At 51.0% G+C, this 26,978-nt stretch overlaps 1 protein-coding gene across 1 annotated transcript; it reads right to left on the reverse strand.

Annotated features, from left to right (window-relative positions):
- Positions 1–50: 50 nt before the first annotated feature.
- SLC27A5 (solute carrier family 27 member 5) lies at positions 51–26,904 on the reverse strand. Its single transcript, XM_024238324.3, has 10 exons — positions 24,757–26,904; positions 24,211–24,420; positions 23,325–23,483; positions 5,986–6,110; positions 5,195–5,389; positions 5,018–5,108; positions 4,170–4,368; positions 3,804–3,901; positions 3,466–3,596; positions 51–3,368 (listed from the first exon to the last, which is right to left on the reverse strand). The coding sequence occupies exons 1-10, from the start codon at positions 25,442–25,444 to the stop codon at positions 3,192–3,194; spliced, it is 2,073 nt and encodes a 690-aa protein (XP_024094092.3). The 5' UTR covers positions 25,445–26,904; the 3' UTR covers positions 51–3,191.
- Between the last annotated feature and the right edge of the window lie 74 nt (positions 26,905–26,978).

Here is a 26,978-nt window from a genome sequence, read left to right on the forward strand (position 1 = left end):
TTTTTTTGTATTTTTAGTAGAGACGGGGTTTCACCGTGATCTCGATCTCCTGACCTCGTGATCCATCCGCCTCGGCCTGGCAAAGTGGTGGGATTACAGGCATGAGCCTACATGCCCGGCCAGACGTGAGGGTTCTTAGACACAACTTTCTTTCTGTTGTTGCTAATAATCCCCTCCAATGACACTGCAAAGTGGGGTCAACATGCCCACTCTGCAGATGAAGAAACTGAGGCTCTGACTGATGGCCAGAGCCAAGATGCCAATAGCAAGGACAACAGGGAACCTTTGTGAGGAACTTTACCTTTACTTTTCTGCACAAACATCCTCGAGGTAGGCATTGCCATTGGAGAAAACTGAGGCATGAGAAGCAGGTAGATCTAAGATCTCTAGCTTGTGTCTGCCTCACTCTCCACACTGCAAGCTCTGGGATCTACACGCCCACATTCAAATCTTGCACATGTGCTCACCCTCCCCTGCATTCCCAGCACATCAAGCATTTGATAATCTGTTGACTAAGTGGATTTCTTCAGCCTACCTTCCAGACGCTGGCTTTGTCTGATAGGAAATGCACGAGACAGCCCCATTGGCCAGGGCCCCTTGAACTGGCACCAGAGGAATGCAGCGTTCCTCATGGGGACATAGTCAAAACTTACCGTCGACCCACAACATGGCATACACAAGAGAAATGGAGATACCGGGGCTCAGGCTGGCACCGGGCCATGGGCACAGTGGTATGGGAAAGCCTGAAGAACAGGGCCCAGCGTGTCTCAACGGATGGTCACAAGACACAGTAGACCATGGGGCCACAGTAGGGGTGGCCAGCGCCAACCTCTGCTGCTTTGTCTGTGTACTCCAAGCTCCCTTCTAGGCTGGTCTCTGGTCCCAAAGGGTATAAGGGCCTTAACATAACAAGAACCTACTGTGTTCAGGGCAGGAGGGATGGGCCATGAAGAGAGCCCAGGCTCCAGCTGCCACATGATATTGAACCTACTGTGCATCTGGGAAGGCAAAGCTGGAGGAACAGCAAGGGTGACCAGCCTGACCTCTGCTGCTATGTTCATATAACCTCAGGCTCACTTCTTGGTCAGGGTCCTTCCTGAAGGAAATAGGAATGCTACCGAACTTGAAAACCTAATTTGCGACAGGAGGAGGAAGCCCAGATGGATAGCTGAGGTCCCTGGTGGGAAGGCAGGAAGGACCCCAAAGTAAGGTGTTTGGGGCACTAGCCCCTGCAGTCCTCCAGCGTTCCTTCATCCACGGAGACACAGAGACTTCTGTGAACACATGTGTTACCAAGGCCTTGGTATCCACTTGTCCCTGCCTACTGTTTCCTTAATGCCCCGAGAGGTGGCAATGCCTGGGCCTCTGCCGCTATGTTCACACAGCTCTAGCTCCCTTCCTGACCAGGGTCTCTCCTGGAGCAAACAGGAGTATGAAGGAATTGGACAACCTACTGTGTGCGGGGGAGGATCCAAGTCCAGTTGTATGAAAGGGCCAGGGCTCTTCAGGGAACACATGGGGCTCCACTGGCCACACAGGGCACAGAAATAGCAAGTCACAACAACTATCACTTTGCAGAAGACAATTACAGTGCATGGCCACCACCAATGACAAACAGATGCTCATAGTGGGACCCCAACTGAAAAGGATACTGTCTCAGCTCCAGGCTGCAGGGCTGACAGGAAGCGCCTCGAATGCTACCAGGAACTCTGTGAAGCCCAGCTGCCTCACAGCCCACGTGGGGTGCTGCCTGCACTGCTCCCTTCCAAGGCTGGTTCTGTCCTCGAAGTGGCCCATAGCCTGATGAGGAGGCTGAGGCACAGGAGATCACAGTATTGTGCCAAACCCCTACTGACTCCAATAGGGATGGCACCAGGTTCAAGAGGCAGAAGAGACTGAGAGCCAGCAAACAAGATGTAGGGTTTTACTGGGGGCTTACATACCGGGGAGAGTCCAGGGGTGGTGGGCTGGGCAGGAGAACCACTTGCAAAAAGCATGCAGTTTATATGGCATTTTCACTTAACATCCTCCCCCTGGCAACCTTCATCTAACTGAAAGCAAAAGGCCAGGATCCTTTGTACCACCAGCATTCCATGGGACAGGGCTAAGGACCCAGATGTTCCTCAAAAATAAGGAACGAATCTTTGAGATTCCTTAGCCAGGAACTCTGAACCACACTCAGGTGCGTCTGCCGCACAGGGCCATTCTCAGGTATGCTTAAGCCATTGCTATGGGGTGTGTTTACTATGCACACGAGAAGGGATGGGCAGGGTTGCAGCCTGCAGCACTGCCCACAGACAGGCCTCTGCATACGGCAGTTACTGCTTGGGGTTTCTTTTCTCACCATCATCACCCCAGCTGTGCTCCCAAAGTTAATCCATGGACCACCGGCCTGGCACCACCACAACTGTTCCAGTGTCTGTAGCCTCACCTTCAGTTCCTACTGTGCCCTGAGAAGCACTTACGGCCTTTGAGCCAGAGGCTCAGCACCCACACACACCCACCTACATCTCCACTAGGCTTCGGGTAGCAGGTCCAACTCCTGAGACTGTGCAGACTCCCATTTTCCAGAGGCCTCTGTTCCCGCTGCTCCCCACCTACAAAGCTTGCCCCAGGGCCACTACACGTGCCGTTCACACTGCCAGGGACACTCCTCCCCCAGTTACTTCCTGCTTGCCCTTCTAGCCTCAGTCCAGCAACCTCCAGACTTTGTCAGATCGTGTATCCACAGCACTTCACAGGGGAGTTATCCACATCCACTGGCCCAGCCACCGCCTCAGTGGCCCACCAAAGACCCACAGATGGAATCAGGGTTCTCATCTCTCTACCTTAGAGCAGCTGCAAGGCTGGCTGGTTCCTCCCACACCCTTGGCCTTACATAGACAGGGTCATCCCACAGGGATGGCTGAGGTTCTTTGCTGGGAGACAGGGAAGACCCTAAAGTAAGGTCTTCAGGGCACTAGCCCCTGCACTCCTCCATTGCTCCTTCATCCACGCAGACATACAGACTTCTGTGAACATATTTGAGTTTATTCTGCCACTGCTACAGGGCCGACTGTCATTTCCAGCCCACTGAGGTTCAGGGTATGGCCAGGCTGGGATTCGCGCAGGCCCAGGATGAAAGGGACACCGAGTGTGTTGGGGTGGGGGTGGCTGGCTTTGATCCCTGCCCCAGTGGGTTGGCCAGGTGGTCAGAGCCTCCAGGTTCCCTCACACACAGCCTGGTACATTTCTGCCGTCAGGGGCCGGAAGGACTGGGCCCGGCTGTCCAGTACAAACAGAGGGTCAACCACGATCCCCACATTGAAGCCCTCACGCACCAACCGGGTCTTCATCAGTTTGAACGTGCTGGTGACCTCCATGGCGTCCTGCAGGGCAGTGACCATGGTCCCCTCACTGTGACATCCACCCGCCCCCCGGCTATGATCTTCCACCCACCCCCCCACCCGGCCACCCTGGGCTCACCTGGATGCGGATGAAATGGGGGGTAGCGTAGGCAGGGAGCCAAGCGCGAACGTGCTGGTACAACTTCTGCCCGTCGAAAGTCTGGCCGGGGGCTAGCTGCACAGCAGCCATGCCCACCTTACCCTCACACCCTAGAGAGCAGTCTGGTCACTCTCGGCTGACCCATCTCGAGGGCCCATAGCTGACCCTCCAGCCTCGCCCAGCTCTGCTCACTGGCTGTGAGATCCAGCAAGTCTCTAAACCTCTCCGGGCTCTAGCACTTCCCCACCTGTAAAATCAGAATAACGACCCCTCCACCCACAAAGCTGTTGGAAGTTTAAAATGAGAACCCTCCGCACCTGGCACACACACGCCATACACGTTAACCTGTTGCAGGAAGTCCACCTGCGACAGCACGCCCTCCACCTCGTGCGTGGACACGTTCTCGCCTTTCCATCTGCAGGGTTGGAGCCGGCGCTTGTGACCACGCCCCGGAGGAGAGGCCCCGCCTCCTGCCCCCGCCCCGCCCCTTTTGGGGAGCAGGAGGCCCGGTCAGCCCCGCCCCTTCTAAAATTGAGAAGCCCCGCCTTCGCGTGGGAAGTCCTGACTCCAAGTTCCTCCCTCTTACGATAGGAAAGTCCCGCCACTTCAGCCTGACTCCCTCTAGGATCTGAAAGCGTCCGTGGCCCCGCCCCAGCCCCGCCCCGAGAAACCCTGCCTCGGACCGGAAGGTGTCCCCGAGGCGGTCGCGGAAGTAGAGGAAGCCTTCGCGGTCCATGGCCAGTACGTCCCCGGTGTTGTAGTAAACGTCGCCCGATTGCCGCACGTTGCGCACCAGCTTCCGTTCCGACAGCTCTCGGGGGCCGCGGTAGCCCACGAAGGGTTGCTGGCTTACCACCTTGGTCAGCAGCAGCCCCGGCTCCCCTGGGGTAGGAGCAGGAACAAGAACTCCTGGAGCCCACCAGCCCAGCCCCCTGCTGGAGGTTTTCAACAACGGTGGACTCTTCATCACCCAGCCCCCTGCCAAGGACAGACCCAAAGACACAGACAGGGAGATCCAGAGATGAGAGAGAGATTCAGAGACCCTGAGAGACTGCGACGAGCGACACAGAAAATGAGAGAGAAGTATAGAGAAGGCGGTATCGGGGAGCCCATGAGAAACAGGAAAAGGATAACAAGGGATGGAAGACGGACAGACAAATGGCAGTGAGAAGAGATATGACCAGGACCTTGCAAGGCCCTGGGAGAAGACACTAACAGAAGGTACAGGACAAGGGACCAATGGCTGGAATGCCGTCTTCCACAGAAAGCTCAAGAGAATAAATCAGATGGACACCCAGAGACCCAGTAAATCAGAGCAAGAGATCAAGGCAGGGGAGCTGGACAGAGCCGAGAAGCTGAGGCGGAGGCCCCAGATGGTGGTAAGACAGGCCACTGGCTCAGGGTCCAGATGAAGACTGCATACCCCTCTAGTGAGCACCAACGTCAAGGTTTTGGGCAGCTCGTTCCAGCCAAGGAGAAGACTGAGGGTCGCCACCCCCACCACCCAGGAAAGGCTCCTCAACCCCCATACCTAGCCCTACAGGGATGCAGAAGCCCTGATTGTCCCTCACAGGCTCCGCCGCCTCCATGTCGAACTGCACCAGCTCAAAGGGGGACAGCATCTGGGGTAGAGGGTGAGGTGTTGACATAGGTCCTGTGGGCTCAGCCTCAGTCAGGGCAGCTGCACACCAGGCACCCGCACACTCACTCGAAGGAGGCAGCTCATCTTGCCCAGGGCCCCGCAGCGCCCCACATAGTTGACTAAGCCCATGTTGCCTTCTGTGGAGCCGTAGACTTCCCAGATCCGAATAGGACCGAAGCGCTGCTGGAAGGTCTCCCACACATCAGCCCGGAGTCCATTGCCCATTGCCAGGCGGACTGTATGTGTCCGGTCCTCTGGTTTCTACAGGAATGTCCCCAGAAGGGTGAGGAGGAGGTGCTCTTGGGGCATGCCTTGGAACCTTTACCTAGAGGGGGTGTTATCCTGGGTCCTTACCTTGGGAGTTACCTGGAAGGTGATGGGGGACCTCTAACCTAAGGGATCTACCTGGGTTACTTATACATGAGATTAGTTACTGGAGTCTTTTAAATAGAGGGTTACCTGCAGGGATGACCTGGGAGCTTTGCCTGGGGGACGTTACCAGAGGTGACTGGAGGCCTCATCTGGGGTCTCACCTAAGAGTAGTTACCTAGAACTTTAATTTAATGGAAATTTAATTTTAATTAATTAATTTTTAATGGAAATTCTCACGATAGGGGTAAGGGATATTATCCCTGTTTTCCAAATGAGGACACTGAGGCTCAAGGTAGCACAGCTATCAAAGAAACCACTATTGGAAGCCTTGTATGGAATTCATTATCTGGGGTTCTTGCATGAGGTGTATTATCTGAGGGACTTGAGTTCAGTACCTGAATCTTTACCTGAGACCTTTACCTGGGATATCATCTGGGATTTCATACTTGGGTGTTCACCATGGAGCCCTAAACTTAGAGCCTCACCTGGGGAATGTTACACAAGTACCGCAGGAGCTCGCCCACATACAGGATCACTGTCACCCCATGCTGCCGACAGTCATCCCAGAAGCAGGAAGTAGAGAACTTGGGGGCCAGAACACAGGTGGCTCCTGGGAGATGACAGGAGAGGGGGTTTCAGGTCATGCTTCCAAATTGTTGTAAGAAGCTGCTTTTAGCACCTGTGTTCACCCACCCCCACACCCTGAAATACAGGACAATACTGAGTTCATCTTTGTGTCCTTGGCCCAGCCAGGACTGCTCTCACTAGAAAAGCATAGGCAGGCCTGGGTTCAAATCCTGTCTCCAGGATACCTCGAAAGCTCCGTGCCTGTTATAAAGTGACCAATGCTAAATAAGGGCTGTAAATATTAATTTTTTTATTTTTATTTTTGAGACGGAGTCTCGCTCTGTTGCCCAGGCTGGAGTGCAGTGGTGCAATCTCCGCTCACTGCAACCTCTGCCTCCCGGGTTCAAGTGATTCTCCTGCCTCAGCCTTCTGAGTAGCTGGGATTACGGGCACCCACCACCGCGGCTGGCTAATTTTTGTACTTTTTTTAGTACAACATGGTTTCACCATGTTGGCCAGGCTGGTCTTGAACTCCTGACCTTTCAGGTGATCCACCCGCCTCGGCCTCCAAAGTGCTGGGATTACAGGCATGAGCCACCGCACCCAGCCACATTTTTAATTTGTATTTTTACTTGTCACTGATTCGAAGTTCAGATCACTCTTGATTACGATAAATGAATGCCCACCTAAGCAGATGGGTGGGCAGGTGGATGGATACGGTGGATGGATGGAGAAATGAATGGATGGACAGTTAGAGTAGTGAGTGAGTAGATGGATGGGTGGACAGTTAGAGTAGTCAGTGAGTGGATGGATGGATGGACTGTTAAGATTAGTGAGTGAGTAGATGGATGGGTGGACATTTAGAGTAGTGAGTGAGGAGATGGATTGGTGGACAGAGTAGTGAGTGAGTAGATGGATGGGTGGGCAGTTAGAGTAGTGAGTAAGTAGATGGATGGGTGGACAGAGTAGTGAGTGAGTAGATGGATGGATGGACAGTTAGAGTAGTGACTGAGTAGATGGATGGGTGGGCAGTTAGAGTAGTGAGTGAGTAGATGGATGGTGGGCAGTTAGAGTAGTGAGTGAGTAGATGGATGGGTGGACAGTTAGAATAGTGAGTAGATGGATGGGTGGGTGGACAGTGAGAGTAGTGAGTGAGTAGATGGATGGGTGGACATTTAGAGTAGTGAGTGAGTAGATGGATGGATGGACAGTTATAGGAGTGAGTGAGTAGATGGATGGGTGGACATTTAGAGTAGTGAGTGAGTGGATGGATGGGTGGGCAGTTAGAGTAGTGAGTGAGTAGATGGATGGGTGGACAGTTAGAATAGTGAGTAGATGGATGGGTGGGTGGACAGTTAGAGTAGTGAGTGAGTAGATGGATGGGTGGGCAGTTAGAGTAGTGAGTGAGTAGATGGATGGGTGGGGAGTTAGAGTAGTGAGTAGATGGATGGGTGGGTGGACAGTTAGAGTAGTGAATGAGTAGATGGATGGGTGGGCAGTTAGAGTAGTGAGTGAGTAGATGGATGGGTGGACATTTAGAGTAGTGAGTGAGTAGATGGATGGGTGGGCAGTTAGAGTAGTGAGTGAGTAGATGGATAGGTGGACAGAGTAGTGAGTGAGTAGATGAATGGGTGGACATTTAGAGTAGTGAGTGACTAGATGGATGGGTGGACATTTAGAGTAGTGAGTGAGTAGATGGATGGGTGGGCAGTTAGAGTAGTGAGTGAGTAGATGGATGGGTGGACAGTTAGAGTAGTGAGTGAGAAGATGGATGGGTGAACAGAGTAGTGAGTGAGTAGATAGATGGGTGGACAGAGTAGTGAGTGAGTAGATAGATGGGTGGACAGAGTAGTGAGTGAGTAGATGGATGGGTGGATAGTTAGAGTAGTGAGTGAGTAGATGGATGGGTGGACAGAGTAGTGAGTGAGTAGATGGATGGATGGACAGTTAGAGTAGTGAGTGAGTAGATGGATGGGTGGACATTTAGAGTAGTGAGTGAGTAGATGGATGGGTGGACATTTAGAGTAGTGAGTGAGTAGATGAATGGGTGGGCAGTTAGAGTAGTGAGTGAGTAGATGGATGGGTGGACAGTTAGAATAGTGAGTAGATGGATGGGTGGGTGGACAGTTAGAGTAGTGAGTGAGTAGATGGATGGGTGGGCAGTTAGAGTAGTGAGTGAGTAGATGGATGGGTGGGCAGTTAGAGTAGTGAGTGAGTAGATGGATGGGTGGACAGTTAGAGTAGTGAGTGAGAAGATGGATGGGTGGACAGTTAGAGTAGTGAGTGAGTAGATGGATGGGTGGACAGTTAGAGTAGTGAGTGAGTGGATGGATGGGTGGACAGTTAGAATAGTGAGTAGATGGCTGGGTGGACAGTTAGAGTAGTGAGTCAGTGGATGGATGGGTGGACAGTTAGAATAGTTAGATGGATGGGTGGACAGTTAGAATAGTGAGTAGATGGATGGGTGGACAGTTAGAATAGTGAGTAGATAGATGGGTGGACAGAGTAGTGAGTGAGTGGATGGATGGGTGGATAGTTAGAATAGTGAGTACATGGATGGGTGGATACTTAGAGTAGTGAGTGAGTAGATAGATGGGTGGACACAGTAGTGAGTGAGTGGATGGATGGGTGGACAGTTAGAGTAGTGAGTGAGTAGATGGATGGGTGGGCCGTTAGAGTAGTGAGTGAGTAGATGGATGGGTGGACAGAGTAGTGAGTGAGTAGATGGATGGATGGACATTTAGAGTAGTGAGTGAGTAGATGGATGGGTGGACATTTAGAGTAGTGAGTGAGTAGATGGATGGGTGGACATTTAGTGTAGTGAGTAAGTAGATGGATGGGTGGACAGAGCAGTGAGTGAGTAGATGGATGGGTGGACATTTAGAGTAGTGAGTGACTAGAAGGATGGGTGGACATTTAGAGTAGTGAGTGAGTAGATGGATGGGTGGGCAGTTAGAGTAGTGAGTGAGTAGATGGATAGGTGGACAGTTAGAGTAGTGAGTGAGAAGATGGATGGGTGAACAGAGTAGTGAGTGAGTAGATAGATGGGTGGACAGAGTAGTGAGTGAGTAGATAGATGGGTGGACAGAGTAGTGAGTGAGTAGATGGATGGGTGGATAGTTAGAGTAGTGAGTGAGTAGATGGATGGGTGGATAGAGTAGTGAGTGAGTAGATGGATGGGTGGACAGTTAGAATAGTGAGTAGATGGATGGCTGGGTGGACAGTTAGAGTAGTGAGTGAGTAGATGGATGGGTGGGCAGTTAGAGTAGTGAGTGAGTAGATGGATGGTGGGCAGTTAAAGTAGTGAGTGAGTAGATGGATGGGTGGACAGTTAGAATAGTGAGTAGATGGATGGGTGAGTGGACAGTTAGAGTAGTGAGTGAGTAGATGGATGGGTGGGCAGTTAGAGTAGTGAATGAGTAGATGGATGGGTGGGCAGTTAGAGTAGTGAGTGAGTAGATGGATGGGTGGACAGTTAGAATGGTGAGTAGATGGATGGATGGGTGGACAGTTAGAGTAGTGAGTGAGTAGATGGATGGGTGGACAGTTAGAGTAGTGAGTGAGAAGATCGATGGGTGGACAGTTAGAGTAGTGAGTGAGTGGATGGATGGGTGGACAGTTAGAATAGTGAGTAGATGGATGGGTGGACAGTTAGAGTAGTGAGTGAGTAGATGGATGGGTGGACAGAGTAGTGAGTGAGTAGATGGATGGGTGGACAGAGTAGTGAGTGAGTAGATGGATGGGTGGACAGAGTAGTGAGTGAGTAGATGGATGGGTGGACAGAGTAGTGAGTGAGTAGATGGATGGGTGGACAGTTAGAGTAGTGAGTGAGAAGATGGATGGGTGGACAGTTATAGTAGTGAGTGAGAAGACGGATGGGTGGACAGTTAGAGTAGTGAGTGAGTAGATGGATGGGTGGACAGTTAGAGTAGTGAGTGAGTAGATGGATGGGTGGACAGTTAGAGTAGTGAGTGAGTGGATGGAAAGGTGGACAGTTAGAATAGTTAGTAGATGGATGAGTGGATGGATGGGTGGACAGTTAGAATAGTGAGTAGATGGATGGGTGGACAGTTAGAATAGTGAGTAGATAGATGGGTGGACAGAGTAGTGAGTGAGTGGATGGATGGGTGGACAGTTAGAGTAGTGAGTGAGTAGATGGATGGGTGGGCCGTTAGAGTAGTGAGTGAGTAGATGGATGGGTGGACAGAGTAGTGAGTGAGTAGAAGGATGGGTGGACATTTAGAGTAGTGAGTGAGTAGATGGATGGGTGGACATTTAGAGTAGTGAGTGAGTAGATGGATGGGTGGGCAGTTAGAGTAGTGAGTGAGTAGATGGATGGGTGGACAGAGTAGTGAGTGAGTAGATGGATGGGTGGACATTTAGAGAAGTGAGTGAGTAGATGGATGGGTGGACATTTAGAGTAGTGAGTGAGTAGATGGATGGGTGGGCAGTTAGAGTAGTGAGTGAGTAGATGGATGGGTGGACAGTTAGAGTAGTGAGTGAGTAGATGGATGGGTGGGTAGTTAGAGTAGTGAGTGAGTAGATGCATGGGTGGACAGGTAGAGTAGTGAGTGAGAAGATGGATGGGTAAACAGAGTAGTGAGTGAGTAGATAGATGGGTGGACAGAGTAGTGAGTGAGTAGAAAAATGGGTGGACAGAGTAGTGACTGAGTAGATGGATGGGTGGATAGTTAGTAGTGAGTGAGTAGACGGATGGGTGGACAAAGTAGTGAGTGAGTAGATGGATGGGTGGATAGTTAGAGTAGTGAGTGAGTAGATGGATGGGTGGACAGTTAGAATAGTGAGTAGATGGATGGATGGGTGGACAGTTAGAGTAGTGAGTGAGTAGATGGATGGGTGGACACTTAGAATAGTGAGTAGATGGATGGGTGGATAGTTAGAGTAGTGGGTGAGTAGATGGATGGGTGGACAGTTAGAATAGTGAGTAGATGGATGGGTGGGTGGACAGTTAGAGTAGTGAGTGAGTAGATGGATGGGTGGACAGTTAGAATAGTGAGTAGATGGATGGGTGGGTGGACAGTTAGAGTAGTGAGTGAGTAGATGGATGGGTGGGCAGTTAGAGTAGTGAGTGAGTAGATGGATGGGTGGGCAGTTAGAGTAGTGAGTGAGTAGATGGATGGGTGGACAGTTAGAGTAGTGAGTGAGTAGATGGATGGGTGGGCAGTTAGAGTAGTGAGTGAGTAGATGGATGGGTGGGCAGTTAGAGTAGTGAGTGAGTAGATGGATGGGTGGACAGTTAGAGTAGTGAGTGAGAAGATGGATGGGTGGACAGTTAGAGTAGTGAGTGAGTGGATGGAAAGGTGGACAGTTAGAATAGTTAGTAGATGGATGGGTGGACAGTTAGAATAGTGAGTAGATGGATGGGTCGACAGTTAGAATAGTGAGTAGATAGATGGGTGGACAGAGTAGTGAGTGAGTGGATGGATGGGTGGACAGTTAGAGTAGTGAGTGAGTAGATGGATGGGTGGGCCGTTAGAGTAGTGAGTGAGTAGATGGATGGGTGGATACTTAGAGTAGTGAGTGAGTAGATAGATGGGTGGACAGAGTAGTGAGTGAGTAGATGGATGGATGGACATTTGGCGTAGTGAGTGAGTAGATGGATGGGTGGACATTTAGAGTAATGAGTGAGTAGATGGATGGGTGGACAGTTAGAGTAGTGAGTGAGTAGATGGATGGGTGGACAGAGTAGTGAGTGAGTAGATGGATGGGGGGACATTTAGAGTAGTGAGTGAGTAGATGGATGGGTGGACATTTAGAGTAGTGAGTGAGTAGATGGATGGGTGGGCAGTTAGAGTAGTGAGTGAGTAGGTGGATGAGTGGACAGTTAGAGTAGTGAGTGAGAAGATGGATGGGTGAACAGAGTAGTGAGTGAGTAGATGGGTGGACAGAGTAGTGAGTGAGTAGATAGATGGGTGGACAGAGTAGTGAGTGAGTAGATGGATGGGTGGATAGTTAGAGTAGTGAGTGAGTAGATGGATGGGTGGACAGAGTAGTGAGTGTGTAGATGGATGGGTGCATAGTTAGAGTAGTGAGTGAGTAGATGGATGGGTGGATAGAGTAGTGAGTGAGTAGATGGATGGGTGGACAGTTAGAATAGTGAGTAGATGGATGGGTGGGTGGACAGTTAGAGTAGTGAGTGAGTAGATGGATGGGTGGACAGTTAGAGTAGTGAGTGAGAACATGGATGGGTGGACAGTTAGAGTAGTGAGTGAGTAGATGCATGGGTGGGCAGTTAGAGTAGTGAGTGAGTAGATGGATGGGTGGGCAGTTAGAGTAGTGAGTGAGTAGATGGATGGGTGGACAGAATAGTGAGTAGATGGATGGGTGGACAGTTAGAGTAGTGAGTAGGTGGATGGGTGGACAGTTAGAGTAGTGAGTGAGTAGATGCATGGGTGGGCAGTTAAGAGTAGTGACTAGATGGATGGATGGGTGGACAGTTAGAGTAGTGAGTGAGTAGATGCATGGGTGGGCAGTTAGAGTAGTGAGTGAGTAGATGGATGGGTGGGCAGTTAGAGTAGTGAGTGAGTAGATGGATGGGTGGACAGAATAGTGAGTAGATGGATGGGTGGACAGTTAGAGTAGTGAGTAGGTGGATGGGTGGACAGTTAGAGTAGTGAGTGAGTAGATGCATGGGTGGGCAGTTAGAGTGGTGAGTGAGTAGATGCATGGGTGGGCAGTTAGAGTAGTGAGTGAGTAGATGCATGGGTGGGCAGTTAGAGTAGTGAGTGAGTAGATGCATGGGTGGGCAGTTAGAGTAGTGAATGAGTAGATGGATGGGTGGACAGAATAGTGAGTAGATGGATGGATGGGTGGACAGTTAGAGTAGTGAGTGAGTAGATGGATGCGTGGACAGTTAGAGTAGTGAGTGAGAAGATGGATGGGTAGACAGTGTAGTGAGTGAGTGGATGGATGGGTGGACAGTTAGAGTAGTGAGTGAGTGGATGGATGGGTGGACATTTAGAGTAGTGAGTGAGTAGATGGATGGGTGGACAGTTAGAATAGTGAGTAGATGGATGGGTGGGTGGACAGTTAGAGTAGTGAGTGAGTAGATGGATGGGTGGACAGTTAGAGTAGTGAGTGAGAACATGGATGGGTGGACAGTTAGAGTAGTGAGTGAGTAGATGCATGGGTGGGCAGTTAGAGTAGTGAGTGAGTAGATGGATGGGTGGGCAGTTAGAGTAGTGAGTGAGTAGATGGATGGGTGGACAGAATAGTGAGTAGATGGATGGGTGGACAGTTAGAGTAGTGAGTAGGTGGATGGGTGGACAGTTAGAGTAGTGAGTGAGTAGATGCATGGGTGGGCAGTTAGAGTAGTGAATGAGTAGATGGATGGGTGGACAGAATAGTGAGTAGATGGATGGATGGGTGGACAGTTAGAGTAGTGAGTGAGAAGATGGATGGGTAGACAGTGTCGTGAGTGAGTGGATGGATGGGTGGACAGTTAGAGTAGTGAGTGAGTGGATGGATGGGTGGACATTTAGAGTAGTGAGTGCGTAGATGGATGGGTGGACAGTTAGAATAGTGAGTAGATGGATGGGTGGGTGGACAGAGTAGTGAGTGAGTAGATGGATGGGTGTACAGTTAGAGTAGTGAGTGAAAACATGGATGGGTGGACAGTTAGAGTAGTGAGTGAGTAGATGCATGGGTGGGCAGTTAGAGTAGTGAGTGAGTAGATGGATGGGTGGGCAGTTAGAGTAGTGAGTGAGTAGATGGATGGGTGGACAGAATAGTGAGTAGATGGATGGGTGGACAGTTAGAGTAGTGAGTGAGTAGATGCATGGGTGGGCAGTTAGAGTAGTGAGTAGATGGATGGATGGGTGGAGAGTTAGAGTAGTGAGTGAGTAGATGGATGGGTGGACAGAATAGTGAGTAGATGGATGGGTGGACAGTTAGAGTAGTGAGTAGGTGGATGGGTGGACAGTTAGAGTAGTGAGTGAGTAGATGCATGGGTGGGCAGTTAGAGTAGTGAGTGAGTAGATGCATGGGTGGGCAGTTAGAGTAGTGAGTGAGTAGATGCATGGGTGGGCAGTTAGAGTAGTGAATGAGTAGATGGATGGGTGGACAGAATAGTGAGTAGATGGATGGATGGGTGGACAGTTAGAGTAGTGAGTGAGTAGATGGATGCGTGGACAGTTAGAGTAGTGAGTGAGAAGATGGATGGGTAGACAGTGTAGTGAGTGAGTGGATGGATGGGTGGACATTTAGAGTAGTGAGTGAGTGGATGGATGGGTGGACAGTTAGAATAGTGAGTAGATGGATGGGTGGGTGGACAGTTAGAGTAGTGAGTGAGTAGATGGATGGGTGGGTGGACAGAGTAGTGAGTGAGTAGATGGATGGGTAGACAGTTAGAGTAGTGAGTGAGTAGATGGATGGGTGGACAGTTAGTGTAGTGAGTGAGTAGATGGATGGGTGGACAGTTAGAGTAGTGAGTGAGTGGATGGATGGGTGGACAGTTAGAATAGTGAGTAGATGGATGGGTGGACAGAATAGTGAGTAGATGGATGGATGGGTGGACAGTTAGAGTAGTGAGTGAGGAGATGGATGGGTGGACAGTTAGAGTAGTGAGTGAGTAGATGGATGGGTGGACAGTTAGAGTAGTGAGTGAGTGGATGGAGGGTGGACAGTTAGAGTAGTGAGTGAGTAGATGGATGGGTGGACATTTAGAGTAGTGAGTGAGTAGATGGATGGGTGGACAGTTAGAGTAGTGAGTGAGTAGATGGATGGGTGGACAGTTAGTGTAGTGAGTGAGTAGATGGATGGGTGGACAGTTAGAGTAGTGAGTGAGTAGATGGATGGGTGGGCCATTAGAGTAGTGAGTGAGTAGATGGATGGGTGGACAGAGTAGTGAGTGAGTAGATGGATGGGTGGGCAGTTAGAGTAGTGAGTGAGTGGATGGATGGGTGGGCAGTTAGAATAGTGAGTAGATGGATGGGTGGGTAGACAGTTAGTGTAGTGAGTGAGTAGATGGATGGGTGGACAGTTAGAGTAGTGAGTGAGTAGATGGATGGGTGGGCCGTTAGAGTAGTGAGTGAGTAGATGGATGGGTGGATACTTAGAGTAGTGAGTGAGTAGATAGATGGGTGGATAGAGTAGTGAGTGAGTAGATGGATGGATGGACATTTGGCGTAGTGAGTGAGTAGATGGATGGGTGGACATTTAGAGTAGTGAGTGAGTAGATGGATGGGTGGACAGTTAGAGTAGTGAGTGAGTAGATGGATGGGTGGACAGAGTAGTGAGTGAGTAGATGGATGGGGGGACATTTAGAGTAGTGAGTGAGTAGATGGATGGGTGGACATTTAGAGTAGTGAGTGAGTAGATGGATGGGTGGGCAGTTAGAGTAGTGAGTGAGTAGGTGGATGAGTGAACAGTTAGAGTAGTGAGTGAGAAGATGGATGGGTGAACAGAGTAGTGAGTGAGTAGATGGGTGGACAGAGTAGTGAGTGAGTAGATAGATGGGTGGACAGAGTAGTGAGTGAGTAGATGGATGGGTGGATAGTTAGAGTAGTGAGTGAGTAGATGGATGGGTGGACAGAGTAGTGAGTGTGTAGATGGATGGGTGCATAGTTAGAGTAGTGAGTGAGTAGATGGATGGGTGGATAGAGTAGTGAGTGAGTAGATGGATGGGTGGACAGTTAGAATAGTGAGTAGATGGATGGGTGGGTGGACAGTTAGAGTAGTGAGTGAGCAGATGGATGGGTGGACAGTTAGAGTAGTGAGTGAGAACATGGATGGGTGGACAGTTAGAGTAGTGAGTGAGTAGATGCATGGGTGGGCAGTTAGAGTAGTGAGTGAGTAGATGGATGGGTGGGCAGTTAGAGTAGTGAGTGAGTAGATGGATGGGTGGACAGAATAGTGAGTAGATGGATGGGTGGACAGTTAGAGTAGTGAGTAGGTGGATGGGTGGACAGTTAGAGTAGTGAGTGAGTAGATGCATGGGTGGGCAGTTAAGAGTAGTGAGTAGATGGATGGATGGGTGGACAGTTAGAGTAGTGAGTGAGTAGATGCATGGTTGGGCAGTTAGAGTAGTGAGTGAGTAGATGGATGGGTGGGCAGTTAGAGTAGTGAGTGAGTAGATGGATGGGTGGACAGAATAGTGAGTAGATGGATGGGTGGACAGTTAGAGTAGTGAGTAGGTGGATGGGTGGACAGTTAGAGTAGTGAGTGAGTAGATGCATGGGTGGGCAGTTAGAGTAGTGAATGAGTAGATGGATGGGTGGGCAGTTAGAGTAGTGAGTGAGTAGATGGATGGGTGGGCTGTTAGAGTAGTGAGTGAGTGGATGGATGGGTGGACAGTTAGAATAGTGAGTAGATGGATGGGTGGGTGGTGACATGCAGAGGCAGGGGGGTAGAAAGATGGATAGGTGGCTGGGCGAGGTGGCTCACGCCTGTAATCCCAGCACTTTGGGAGGCCCAGGTGGGCAGATCACGAGGTCAGGAGATCAAGACCATCCTGGCTAACACGGTGAAACCCCATCTCTACTAAAAATGCAAAAAAAAAAAAAAAAAATTAACTGGGCGTGGTGGCAGGTGCCTGTAGTCCCAGCTACTCGGGAGGCTGACGCAGGAGAATGGTGTGAACCCGGGAGGCAGAGCTTGCAGTGAGCCGAGATCGCGCCACTGCACTCCAGCCTGGGTGACAGAGTCAGACTGCGTCTCCAAAAAAAAAAAAAAAAAAAACGGAAGATGGATAGGTGTAAGGATGGAGGATAGATGGGTGGGGTGGATGAATGGATGAGTGAGGAAGTAGGTGAGTACGTAGATGGGTGGGTTGGTGAATTTGTATGGATGTATTGATGTATGGACACATGGATTAATAAGATATAGGGGGCTGGGCGTGGTGGCTCACGCCTGTTATCCCAACACTTTGGGAGGCTAAGGGGGGTGGATCACCTGAAAGATCAGGAGTTTGCGACCAGCCTAGCCAACATGGTGAAACCCCATCTGTACCAAAAAATGCAAAAATTAGCCAGGCGTGGTGGTGCACACCTGTAGTCCCAGCTACTCGGGAGGCTGAGGTGGAAGAATCGCTTGAACCCAGGAGGGGGAGGCTGTAGTGAGCCAAGCTTACACCACTGCACTCCAGCCTGGGTGACAGAGTGAGACCCTGTCTCAAAAAAAAAAAAAGAAGAAAACTGAATCTAACAATACCTTGTTAAAGTTTCCAATTTAACAAGAAATGCAGATGAAAGGGGAACAGAGACCTACAAGAAATACAATGGGGAGACTGTTTAATTGTTAAAAAACAAAAAACAAAAAAACAGCCAATTGGCTGGGCACAGTAGCTCACACCTGTAATCTCAGCACTTTGGGAGGCCAACGTGGTCAGATCACTTGAGGCCAGAAGTTCAAGACCAGACTGGCCAACAGGGTGAAACCCTGTCTTTACTAAAAATACAAAAAAATTAGCTGGGCATGGTGGTCCACACCTGTAATCACAGCTACTCAGAAGGATGAGGCATGAGAATCATTTGAACCCAGGAGGCAGAGGTTGCAGTGAGCCAACATCACACAACTGTACTCCAGCCTGGGTGACAAAGCAAGACTGTCTCTAAAAACAAAACAAAACAAAAACAGCCCACTGGAGAAATCTGAACATAGACTGGACATCATATGATATTAAGGGATTACATCATATGATATTAAGGACATCATATGATATTAATGTTGTTAGGTGTAATAATCACTTTGGTTACAGTTTCTTAAGTGCTTATATGTTAGAGATATGTACTGCAGTATTTACAAGCATAAAGATACAGTGTCTAGGATTTGCTCTGATATATTCTAGAAAGAAATAGGGAAGTGGCTGGGCATGGTGGCTCACGCCTGTAATCCCAGCACTTTGGGAGGCTGAGGCAGGTGGATCACCTGAGGTCAGGAGTTCGAGACCAGCCTGGCCAACATGGCGAAACCCTGTCTCTACTAAAAATACAAAAATTAGCCGGGTGTGGTAGCACGTGCCTGTAATCCCAGCTATTCAGGAGGCTGAGGCAGAAAACTGATTGAACCCTGGAGGGGGCGGAGGTTGCGGTGAGCCAAGATGGTGCCATTGCACTCCAGCCTGGGCGACAGAGCGAGACTCTGTCTCAAAAACAAACAAACAAGAAAGAAACAGGGAAGTACATGTGAAATTAAACTGGCCCCGGGCGCAGTGGCTCACGCCTTTAATCCCAGCACTTTGGGAGGCTGAGGCGGGCGGATCACGAGGTCAGGAGATTGAGACCATCCTGGCGAACACCGTGAAACCCTGTCTCTACCAAAAATACAAAAAAATAGCCAGGCGTGGTGGCGGGCGCCTGTAGTCCCAGCTACTCCGGAGACTGAGGCAGCAGAATGGCATGAACCCAGGAGGTGGAGCTTGCAGTGAGCAGAGATTGCACCACTGCACTCCAGCCTGGGCGACAGAGCGAGACTCCGTCTCAAAGAAAAAAAAAAAGAAATTAACCTGGCAGCACGTTAACAATTATTGAAGCAGGGCAAAGATACATGAGATGTCATCAAACTATTTTCACTTTTTTTTTTTTTTTTGAGACGGAGTCTCGCTTTTTGCACAGGCTGGAGTGCAATGGCGAGATCTCGGCTCACTGCAACCCCTGCCTCCCGGGTTCAAGCGATTCTCCCGCCTCAGCCTCCCCAGTAGCTGGAAATACAGGCGCCCACCACCATGCCCAGCTAATTTTGTATTTTCAGTAGAGACAGGGTTTTACCATGTTGGCCAGGCTAGTCTCAAATTCCTGACTTCAGGATCCGCCAGCCTCAGTCTCCCAAAGTGCTGGGATTACAGGCGTGAGCCACCATACCCCGGTAATTTTTGTATTTTAGGTAGACACGGATTTCGCCATGTTAGCCAGGCTGATCTTGAACTCCTGACCTCAGGTGATCCACCAGCCTCATCCTCCCAAAGTGCTGGGATTACAGGCGTAAGCCACTGGGCATGGCCTAAACTTTTCATAATTAAAAAAAAAAACTTGGCTGGGCACAGTGGCTCACGCCTGTAATCCCAGCACTTTGGGAGGCCGAGGCGGGCAGATCACCTGAGGTCGGGAGTTTGAGACAAGCTTGACCAACATGGAGAAACCCCGTCTCTACTAAAAACATAAAAAAAAATTAGCTGGTCGTGAGGGCACATGCCTGTAATCCCAGCTACTCGGGAGGCTGAGGCAGGAGAATCACTTGAACCCACGAGGCAGAGGTTGCAGTGAGCCGACATCGCGCCATTGCACTCCATCCTGGGCAACAATAGTGAAACCCCGACTCAAAAAAAAAAAAAAAAAAAAATTTTGGCCGGGCCCAATAGTTCACGCCTGTAATCCCAGCACTTTGGGAGGCCGAAGCAGGCAGATCACGAGGTCAGGAGTTTGAGACCAGCCTGGCCAACATGGTTAAACCCCGTGTCTACTAAAAATACAAAAGTTAGCCAGGCACGGTGGTGGGAGCCTGTAATAACAGCTACTAGGGAGGCTGAGGCAGGAGAATCGCTCACAAGTGCTCACCACCATGCCTGGCTTTTTTTTTTTTTTAACAGATGGACTCTCACTATGTTGTCCAGGCTGGTGTTGAACTCCTGGGCTCAAGTGATCCTCCTGCCTTGGTACCCCAAAGTGCAGGGATTACAGGCATGAGGAACCACACCTGGCCATGATAAAAGTTTGAAAACAAAAAGAGGCCGGGTGCGGTGGTTCACGCCTGTAATCCCAGCACTTTGGGAGGCCGAGGTGGGTGGATCACCTGAGGTCAGGAGTTCGAGACCAGCCTGGCCAACATGGCAAAACCCCGTCTCTACTAAGAATACAAACATTAGCCAGGTGTAGTGGCGCATGCCTGTAATCCCAGCTACTCAGGAGGCTCAGCCTCAGCAGAGAATTGCTTGAACCCAGGAGGCGGAGGTTGTGGTGATCTGAGATGGTGCCACTGCACTCCAGCCTGGGCGACAGAGCAAGACTCTGTCTCAAAAACAAACAAAAAAGAAACAGAGAAGTACATGCGAAATTAAACTGGCAACATGTTAACAATTATTGATGCTGGGCGAAGATACATGAGATGTCATGAAACTATTTTCACTTTTTTTTTTTTTTGCAAGGGAGTTTCACTCTTTTTGCAACCCCCGCCTCCCAGGTTCAAGCGATTTTCCTGCCTCAGCCTCCCGAGTAGCTGGAAATACAGGCTCGCATCACCGCGCCCAGCTAATTTTGTATTTTCAGTACAGACAGGGTTTTACCATGTTGGCCAGGCTGGTCTCAAACTCCTGATTTCAGGTGATCCACTGGCCTCAGCTTCCCAAAGTGCTGGGATTACAGGCGTGAGCCACCATGACTGGCTAACTTTTGTATTTTAAGTAGAGACAGATTTCACTATGTTGACCAGGCTTGTCTCGAACTCCTGACCTCAGGTGATCCACCCACCTCATCCTCCCAAAGTGCTGGGATTACAGGCATGAACCACCGGGCACGGCCTAAACTTTTCATAATTAAAAAAAAAAAAAAAACTTGACCAGGCGCGGTGGCTCACACCTGTAATCCCAGCACTTTGGGAGGCTGAGGTGGGTGGATCACGAGGTCAGGTGTTGGAGACCAGCCTGGCCAACATGGTGAGACCCCATCTATACTAAAAATTCAAAAATTAGCCGGGCATGGTGGTGGGCACCTGTAATAACAGCTACTCGGGATGCTGAGGCAGGAGAAGAGAATGGCTCACAAGTGCTTACCACTGTTGCGGGAAGTCAGGGACCCCTAACAGAGGAACCAGCTGGAGCCACGGCAGAGGGACATAAATTGTGACGATAACATGGACATTTATCACTTCCCAAATAATACTCTTATAATTTCTTACGCCTGTTTTACTTTAATCTCTTAATCCTGTTATCTTCATAAGCTAAGGATGTACACCACCTCAGGACTCTGTGATAATTGTGTTAACTGTATAAATTGATTGTAAAACGTGTGTTTGAACAATGTGAAATCAGCGCACCTTGAAAAAGAACAGAATAAGAGCGATTTTAGGGAACAAGGGAAGACAACCCTAAGGTCTGACTGCCTGCGGGGTTGGGCAAAAACCGCCATATTTTTCTTCTTGCAGAGAGCCTATAAATGGACATGCAAGTAGGAGAGATATTGCTAAATTCTTTTCCTAGCAAGGAATATTAACATTAAGACCCTGGCAAAGGAATTCATTCCTGGGGGGAGGTCTATAAACAGCCGCTCTGGGAATGTCTGTCCTATGCAGTTGAGATAAGGACTGAGATGCGCCCTGGTCTCCTGCAGTACCCTCAGGCTTACTAGGGTGGGGAAAAACCCTGCCCTGGTAAATTTGAGGTCAGACTGGTTCTCTGCTCTTGAACCCTGTTTTTTGTTGTTTAAGATGTTTATCAAGACAATACGTGCACCACTGAACATAGACCCTTATCAGTTCTGCTTTTGCCCTTTGCCTTGTGGTCTTTGTTGGACTCTGATCAGTAGTTCTGTTTTTTGCCCTTTGAAGCATGTGATCTTTGTACCTACTCCCTGTTCTTGCACCCCTTCCCCTTTTGAAATCCTTAATAAAACTTGCTGGCTTTGAGGCTCAGGTGGGCATCACGGTCCTACCGATACGTGATGTCACCCCGGAGGTCCAGCTGTAAAATTCCTCTCTTTGTACTCTTTCTCTTTATTTCTCAGCCGGCCAACACTTATGGAAAATAGAAAGAACCTACGTCGAGGCTGGGCACAGTGGCTCACGCCTGTAATCCCAGCACTTTGTGAGGCCGAGGCAGGGGGATCATGAGGTCAGGAGATTGAGACCATCCTGGCTAAATGTGAAAACCCATCTCTACTAAAAATACAAAAAATTAGCCGGGCATGGTGGCGGGCACCTGTAGTCCCAGCTACTTGGGAGGCTGAGACAGAAGAATGGCATGAACCCGGGAGGCGGAGCTTGCAGTGAGCTGAGATCGCGCCACTGCACTCCAGCCTGGGTGACAGAGCGAGACTACGTCTCAAAAAAAAAAAAAGGAACCTACGTTGAAATATTAGGGGCAGGTTCCCCCGATACCATCATGCCTGGCTTTTTAAAAAATTTTTTTAACAGATGGCCTCTCACTATGTTGCCCACGCTGGTGTTGAACTCCTGGGCTCAAGTGATCCTCCTGCCTTGGCACCCAAAGTGCAGGGATTATCGGCATGAGCAACCACACCTGGCCATGATAAAAGTTGGAAAACACAAAAAGGCCAGGCGTGGTGGCTCACACCTGTAATCCCAGCGCTTTGGGAGGCAAAGGCGGGCAGATCACAAGGTCAGGAGTTTGAGACCAGCCTGACCAACATGGTGAAACCTAGTCTCTAGTAAAAATACAAAAATTAGCTGGGCGTGGTGGTGCGTGCCTGTAATCCCAGCTACTCAGGAGGCTGAGGCAGGAGAATCGCTTGAACCTGGAAGGCGGAGGTTGCAGTGAGCCGAGATCGTGCCACCGCACTCCAGCCTCGGTGACAGAGCGAGACTCTGTCTCAAAAAAAAGAGAGAGAGAGAAAATAGCCAGGCGCGGTGGCTCACACCTGTAATCTCAGCATTTGGGAGGCCGAGGCAGGTGAATCACGAGGTCAGGAGTTCAAGACCAGCCTAGCCAAGATGGTGAAATCCCATCTCTACTAAAAGTACAAAAATTAGCCGGGTGTGGTGGTGGGTGCCTGTAATCCCAGTTACACGGGAGGATGAGGCAGGAGAATTGCTTGAACCCAGGAGGCAGAGGTAGCAGTGAGCCAAGATCATGCCACTGCACTCCAGCCTGGGCGACAAAGCAAGACTCCATCTCGAAAAAAAAAATAAATAAGAATTAAAATAAAAAAAGAGATAAAACAAAAAGAACAAGCAATGGAGAGGTCCCCGTCTAGATTCTGAATCAAGAGTCCAGAGAGACAGCCCAATGGAGTGCTTGGGAGCATTCCTACTCCAGCTGCCCTTGGGGCCATGTCACAAATCTGGGCCAGCATCCCCATCATTTCCTGAGCACCACACTTTCCTTGGATGCCTGTGACCATCACTCATATCAGGTCTTGTCACCTCCTGACCAAAGCACTGCCATTAGGGACTGTGTGGGTGTCCAAGCTTCTGTCCATGTGGTCCTGGTACTCATTGGTGGGTGTCCCTTCTCAAAAGTGAGAACACAGGGTGCTGGGTAACCTATGGTGTCTTTTTGCCTTGACCGCCCCACCCTGACACTTACTCCAGTGGTCCTGTAGATTGGAGGGATCCTCAGAAGTGGGCTTACCGAGATCTAAGCAGCCGAGGATCCCAACGACAAGTCCCATCACGTGGTACAGAGGCAGGACCGTGTAAACCACATCATCAGCTGTGGCCCCAGATAAGGACAGCATCTTGCTCATCTGCAGTACCCGCTCATGCGTGAGGATGGCTGGCTTCGGGAGGCCTTGGGATGAAGGCATGGCAAGGGCAGGGTGGTGACATGACAGCACAGAGAGGGGCCTGACCAGAGGGATAGATCTCCAACAGCCAGGCCTACATTGGGGTTTGAGGCTCTCAGAGAACAGTCAAGTATAGGGATTTGTGGTTGGGTTCACAGGCTGAATTGGGACTGAGAGTAATATGTCAAGATCAAAGGTTTCAGTGGCTGTTTACTAGACACAGGAAGAATTCTGGCATTGACCTCTCAAATTACATTGGGGGTCAGAGTTCAGGCCAAATGTCAAAATCAAGTCTGGGAGCAGTGGCTCACGCCTGTAATCCCAGTATTTGGGGAGGCTGAGTTGGGCAGATCACCTGAGGTCAGGGGTTAGAGACCAGCCTGGCCAACTTGGGGGAAACCCTGTCTCTACCAAAAATACAAAAATTAGCCGGGCATGGTGGTGTGTGCCTATAATCCCAGCTACTCAGGAGGCTGAGGCAAGAGTATTGCTTGAACCCAGGAGATGGAGGTTGCAGTGAGCTGAGATTGTACCACTGCACTCCAGCCTAGGTGACAGAGCAAGACTCTGTCTCAAAAAAAAAAAAAAAAAACAGCAAAACAAACAAAAAACAAATGTCAAAATCAGAGGGTAAAGTGGTTTCAGAGGTCAACACTGAGGCACAAGTCAAGTGTGGGGTCAGGTCAGCCTGAGAGTTCAGAGGCTGGTGCTAGGGCTAATGAGCACCCTCACCAGTGGTCCCCGAGGTATAGATGAAGAGGGCAGGGCTTCTCCATGTGATCCCAGCACGCAGATCAGCAGGCACTGGGTGGGAGGGCGCCGCATCCAGGGCAGCCCCCAGAGCCCCCACCCCTGGTGTAGGGGAGGTATGGCTGAGGTAGAAGCAGCGGATGTTCTCAGCCTGCAGCTTGGGAAGGATCTCCTCCAGGCTCTCCCGGAGGTCTGCAGAGATGGGTCAGAGGAGAAACAGAGGCAAGGCTCACCTTTGAGGTTGCGAGGCGGGATCTGAGACCCATAGATGCAGGCAGAGGAGCAGCTAGTAGAGAAAAGCGTCCATGTTGTTTGGTAAAGAATCCCATCGTTAGTATTTTTGGTCAAATTGTGGGAAAATTAAACTCTAGCGACCTGAGAACTACTTTCTGCTCATAAGTCTTGATTATAATTGCCTGTGAAAGTAGGCAGGTGGGGACCAAGGGCCTCTGCCAGTCCCACCAGGACCCCTGTCCTACAGTCCCTGCCCTTGCCCCCTCCATTCTCCACTGGCTCCAAGGCCCTCACCTGGGTCCACGACCAGCACCCGGGCCCCAGAACTCAGCACAGAGTGCACCAGGGGCATCCCCCGGCCATGCGGGTTGATCCAGGCTGTTGGGCAGCCCAGCTTGGCCAGCCCCAGCCACATACACAGGGCTGGAACAGCCTGGGAAGCCAGCACCAGGAGGGCAGTAGGCTCCCCGGCACACAGGCTCGCACAGCCACCCAGCTCAGCCTTCAGGGCCCATGCCGCCTGGCAGGCCCGGGCATCCAGCTCACCAAAGGTGACTGAGCCGGCCCCAGGCCCCGTCCACACCAAGAGTGCCCTGCCAGGCTGCGCTCGTGCTCGCCGCTCGAAGGCATCTACAAAGGTGTCAGGCGGCTGCCGGCTCAAGCATCTCCTGATCTTCAGGCCCAGGTGGAGGATCTTGGCCAAGAAGATCACATCAGCCGGCAGCCAGCGTAGTCCTGGGGGCAGCCGTGCTGGCAGGAGGGTTAGTGCCAGGGCCGCAGCTGCCAGGCTCAGCCCATGGGGCACCCAGGGGCTGAACCAGGGCTGTGCTAACATGGCCAGCCCAAGTAGCATGCAACATATGGGATCCCCCAGGAGCCAGCGCAGGGTCAAGGCCACAGCCACTGGCCACACTGGCTGCCCCAGGCCCCAGAGCAGGAGAAGCAGCAGCAGCAGCAAGGCCAACTGTCGCCTGACACCCATGGTACCAGCTCCTCCCTAGGAGCAGCAGCTGTGGAATGTTCAGGCTCACCTCTCGCCCCTCAGAGTAGCCCAATGGCTCCTCCCCAGGGGTGGTGGCCCTGGCACTGCTGACAGTGGCTGGTCCTCTCCCCAGGACTTTGCCCCCAGCCCTTCTCCTTTACATGTTTGTTTGCTCTGCCTGGTCTTGTGTGTGGGTTCAGCCCCTCTCTGCCTGGCACTAACCCTTTCCATCACTGGCCTCTGGGTTCCCAGGTCTCTGCCCCTTGGGCACCACCACTAGCCTCCTTCCTGCTGTCCTGCTTGCCCCATACACCCTCCAGGGCTGGCATCTAACTCCCTTGCCTCCCCTCCCGTCCCTGCTGCGTACCAGACACTCAGAGCACAGAAATCCCTGCCCTTGGGAACACTCCAATCAGGCCAAACAGAAAAGCAACAGGACAGCAAGGTCCTCCTATGACACCCACTTAAACCCTGGGGAGAGGGGCTCAGCCAGGCTAAGCCCCTTGTCCCATGATCCAAGGAATCGTAGCCTCCTGCCAGGCATACAGCAAGTGCTCAGTAGACACAGGAACCCTTGCATCGCCTGGATTCAAACCCAGCTCTGCCCCCCACCCATGTGCTTGCTCTGACTCTCTGCTCCACCTCTGGCTTTGACGACGATGGAGTCCTGGGGTTCAGGAGACTGAAGTCAGCCCATGATGCACACAGTTGGATCATCAAAGCCCTGGCCTCTCACCTTGAGGAGGCAGTCTCAGGAGGTGAATCCAGAGGAGCTGCCATTGGCCTAGGAGCCTGGCAGGTCAGGCTGGGGTATGGCCCTCCAGGCCACTCTACCAGCTCCAAATCCTTACAGCAGGGCACCTAGGCTAGGAGCCACTATTGTGCTGAAGAGGAGAGGCACAAAGAGTGGCTGCTGTCTCCACTGGATGCAGGGGCCTGGGACACTGGCTGGCCACTAGGGGTGGTGTCTCCAACCGCCCAGCAGTCAGCCCCAGGATCCCACCCCTCACTGTTTCCTGCCCCCAACACGGCCATCGGAGCCCTCCCTGAACTTTGCCCCCAGCACCAAGGGCAGATATATGGCAGCTTATATACCCTCAGTGCAACCTGGCCCCAAAGATCCCCCTGGGCTCCCCACAAGTAAGGTGCTCAGCCATGTCCATCAGGGTCGGGGAGGGGAAGTCTTAAGTCCAAAAGGCCCTTAGAGCCTGGCTGGAAGATCTATGGGAGGGGCCTCAAAGGTCGTGGACAGCAGCAACCAGGAGTATGATGGGGCTTTCATGTGGCCTCCCTCTCGGAGACCCACCTCAGATGTGGCCTGCCTATCCTACTCCCCACAGGACTGAGGGATCCAAGAGAACCAAGTGCCGGTTATACATGCAGCCCTCCTTAGCCCCTACAGCATAGAGGTCCTAGATGGCAAAGGGGACCATCCTGTTCCTGCCCAGGACAGCCTGTGGGCCGCATGGATGCCACCCAAGAACAGGGACGCTGAGTCCTGACACCCACATCTTGTCTTTGGGGGCAAGGCACG

The sequence above is a fragment of the Pongo abelii genome, chromosome 20 (genome assembly GCF_028885655.2).
Source record: "Pongo abelii isolate AG06213 chromosome 20, NHGRI_mPonAbe1-v2.0_pri, whole genome shotgun sequence".
In the NCBI taxonomy this organism is placed as follows: domain Eukaryota; kingdom Metazoa; phylum Chordata; class Mammalia; order Primates; family Hominidae; genus Pongo; species Pongo abelii.

Bases quoted from the DNA above. Each gene is read 5' to 3' on its own strand.
- SLC27A5 (XM_024238324.3), bottom strand. From the start codon at position 25,444: ATGGGTGTCAGGCGACAGTTGGCCTTGCTGCTGCTGCTGCTTCTCCTG. The intron at 6,111-23,324 runs GTAAGCCCACTT...GTCATCTCCCAG, and splicing joins CCTCGGCTGCTTAGATCTCG to GAGCCACCTGTGTTCTGGCC. The intron at 3,597-3,803 runs GTGCGGAGGGTT...ACTGCTCTCTAG, and splicing joins GTATGGCGTGTGTGTGCCAG to GGTGTGAGGGTAAGGTGGGC.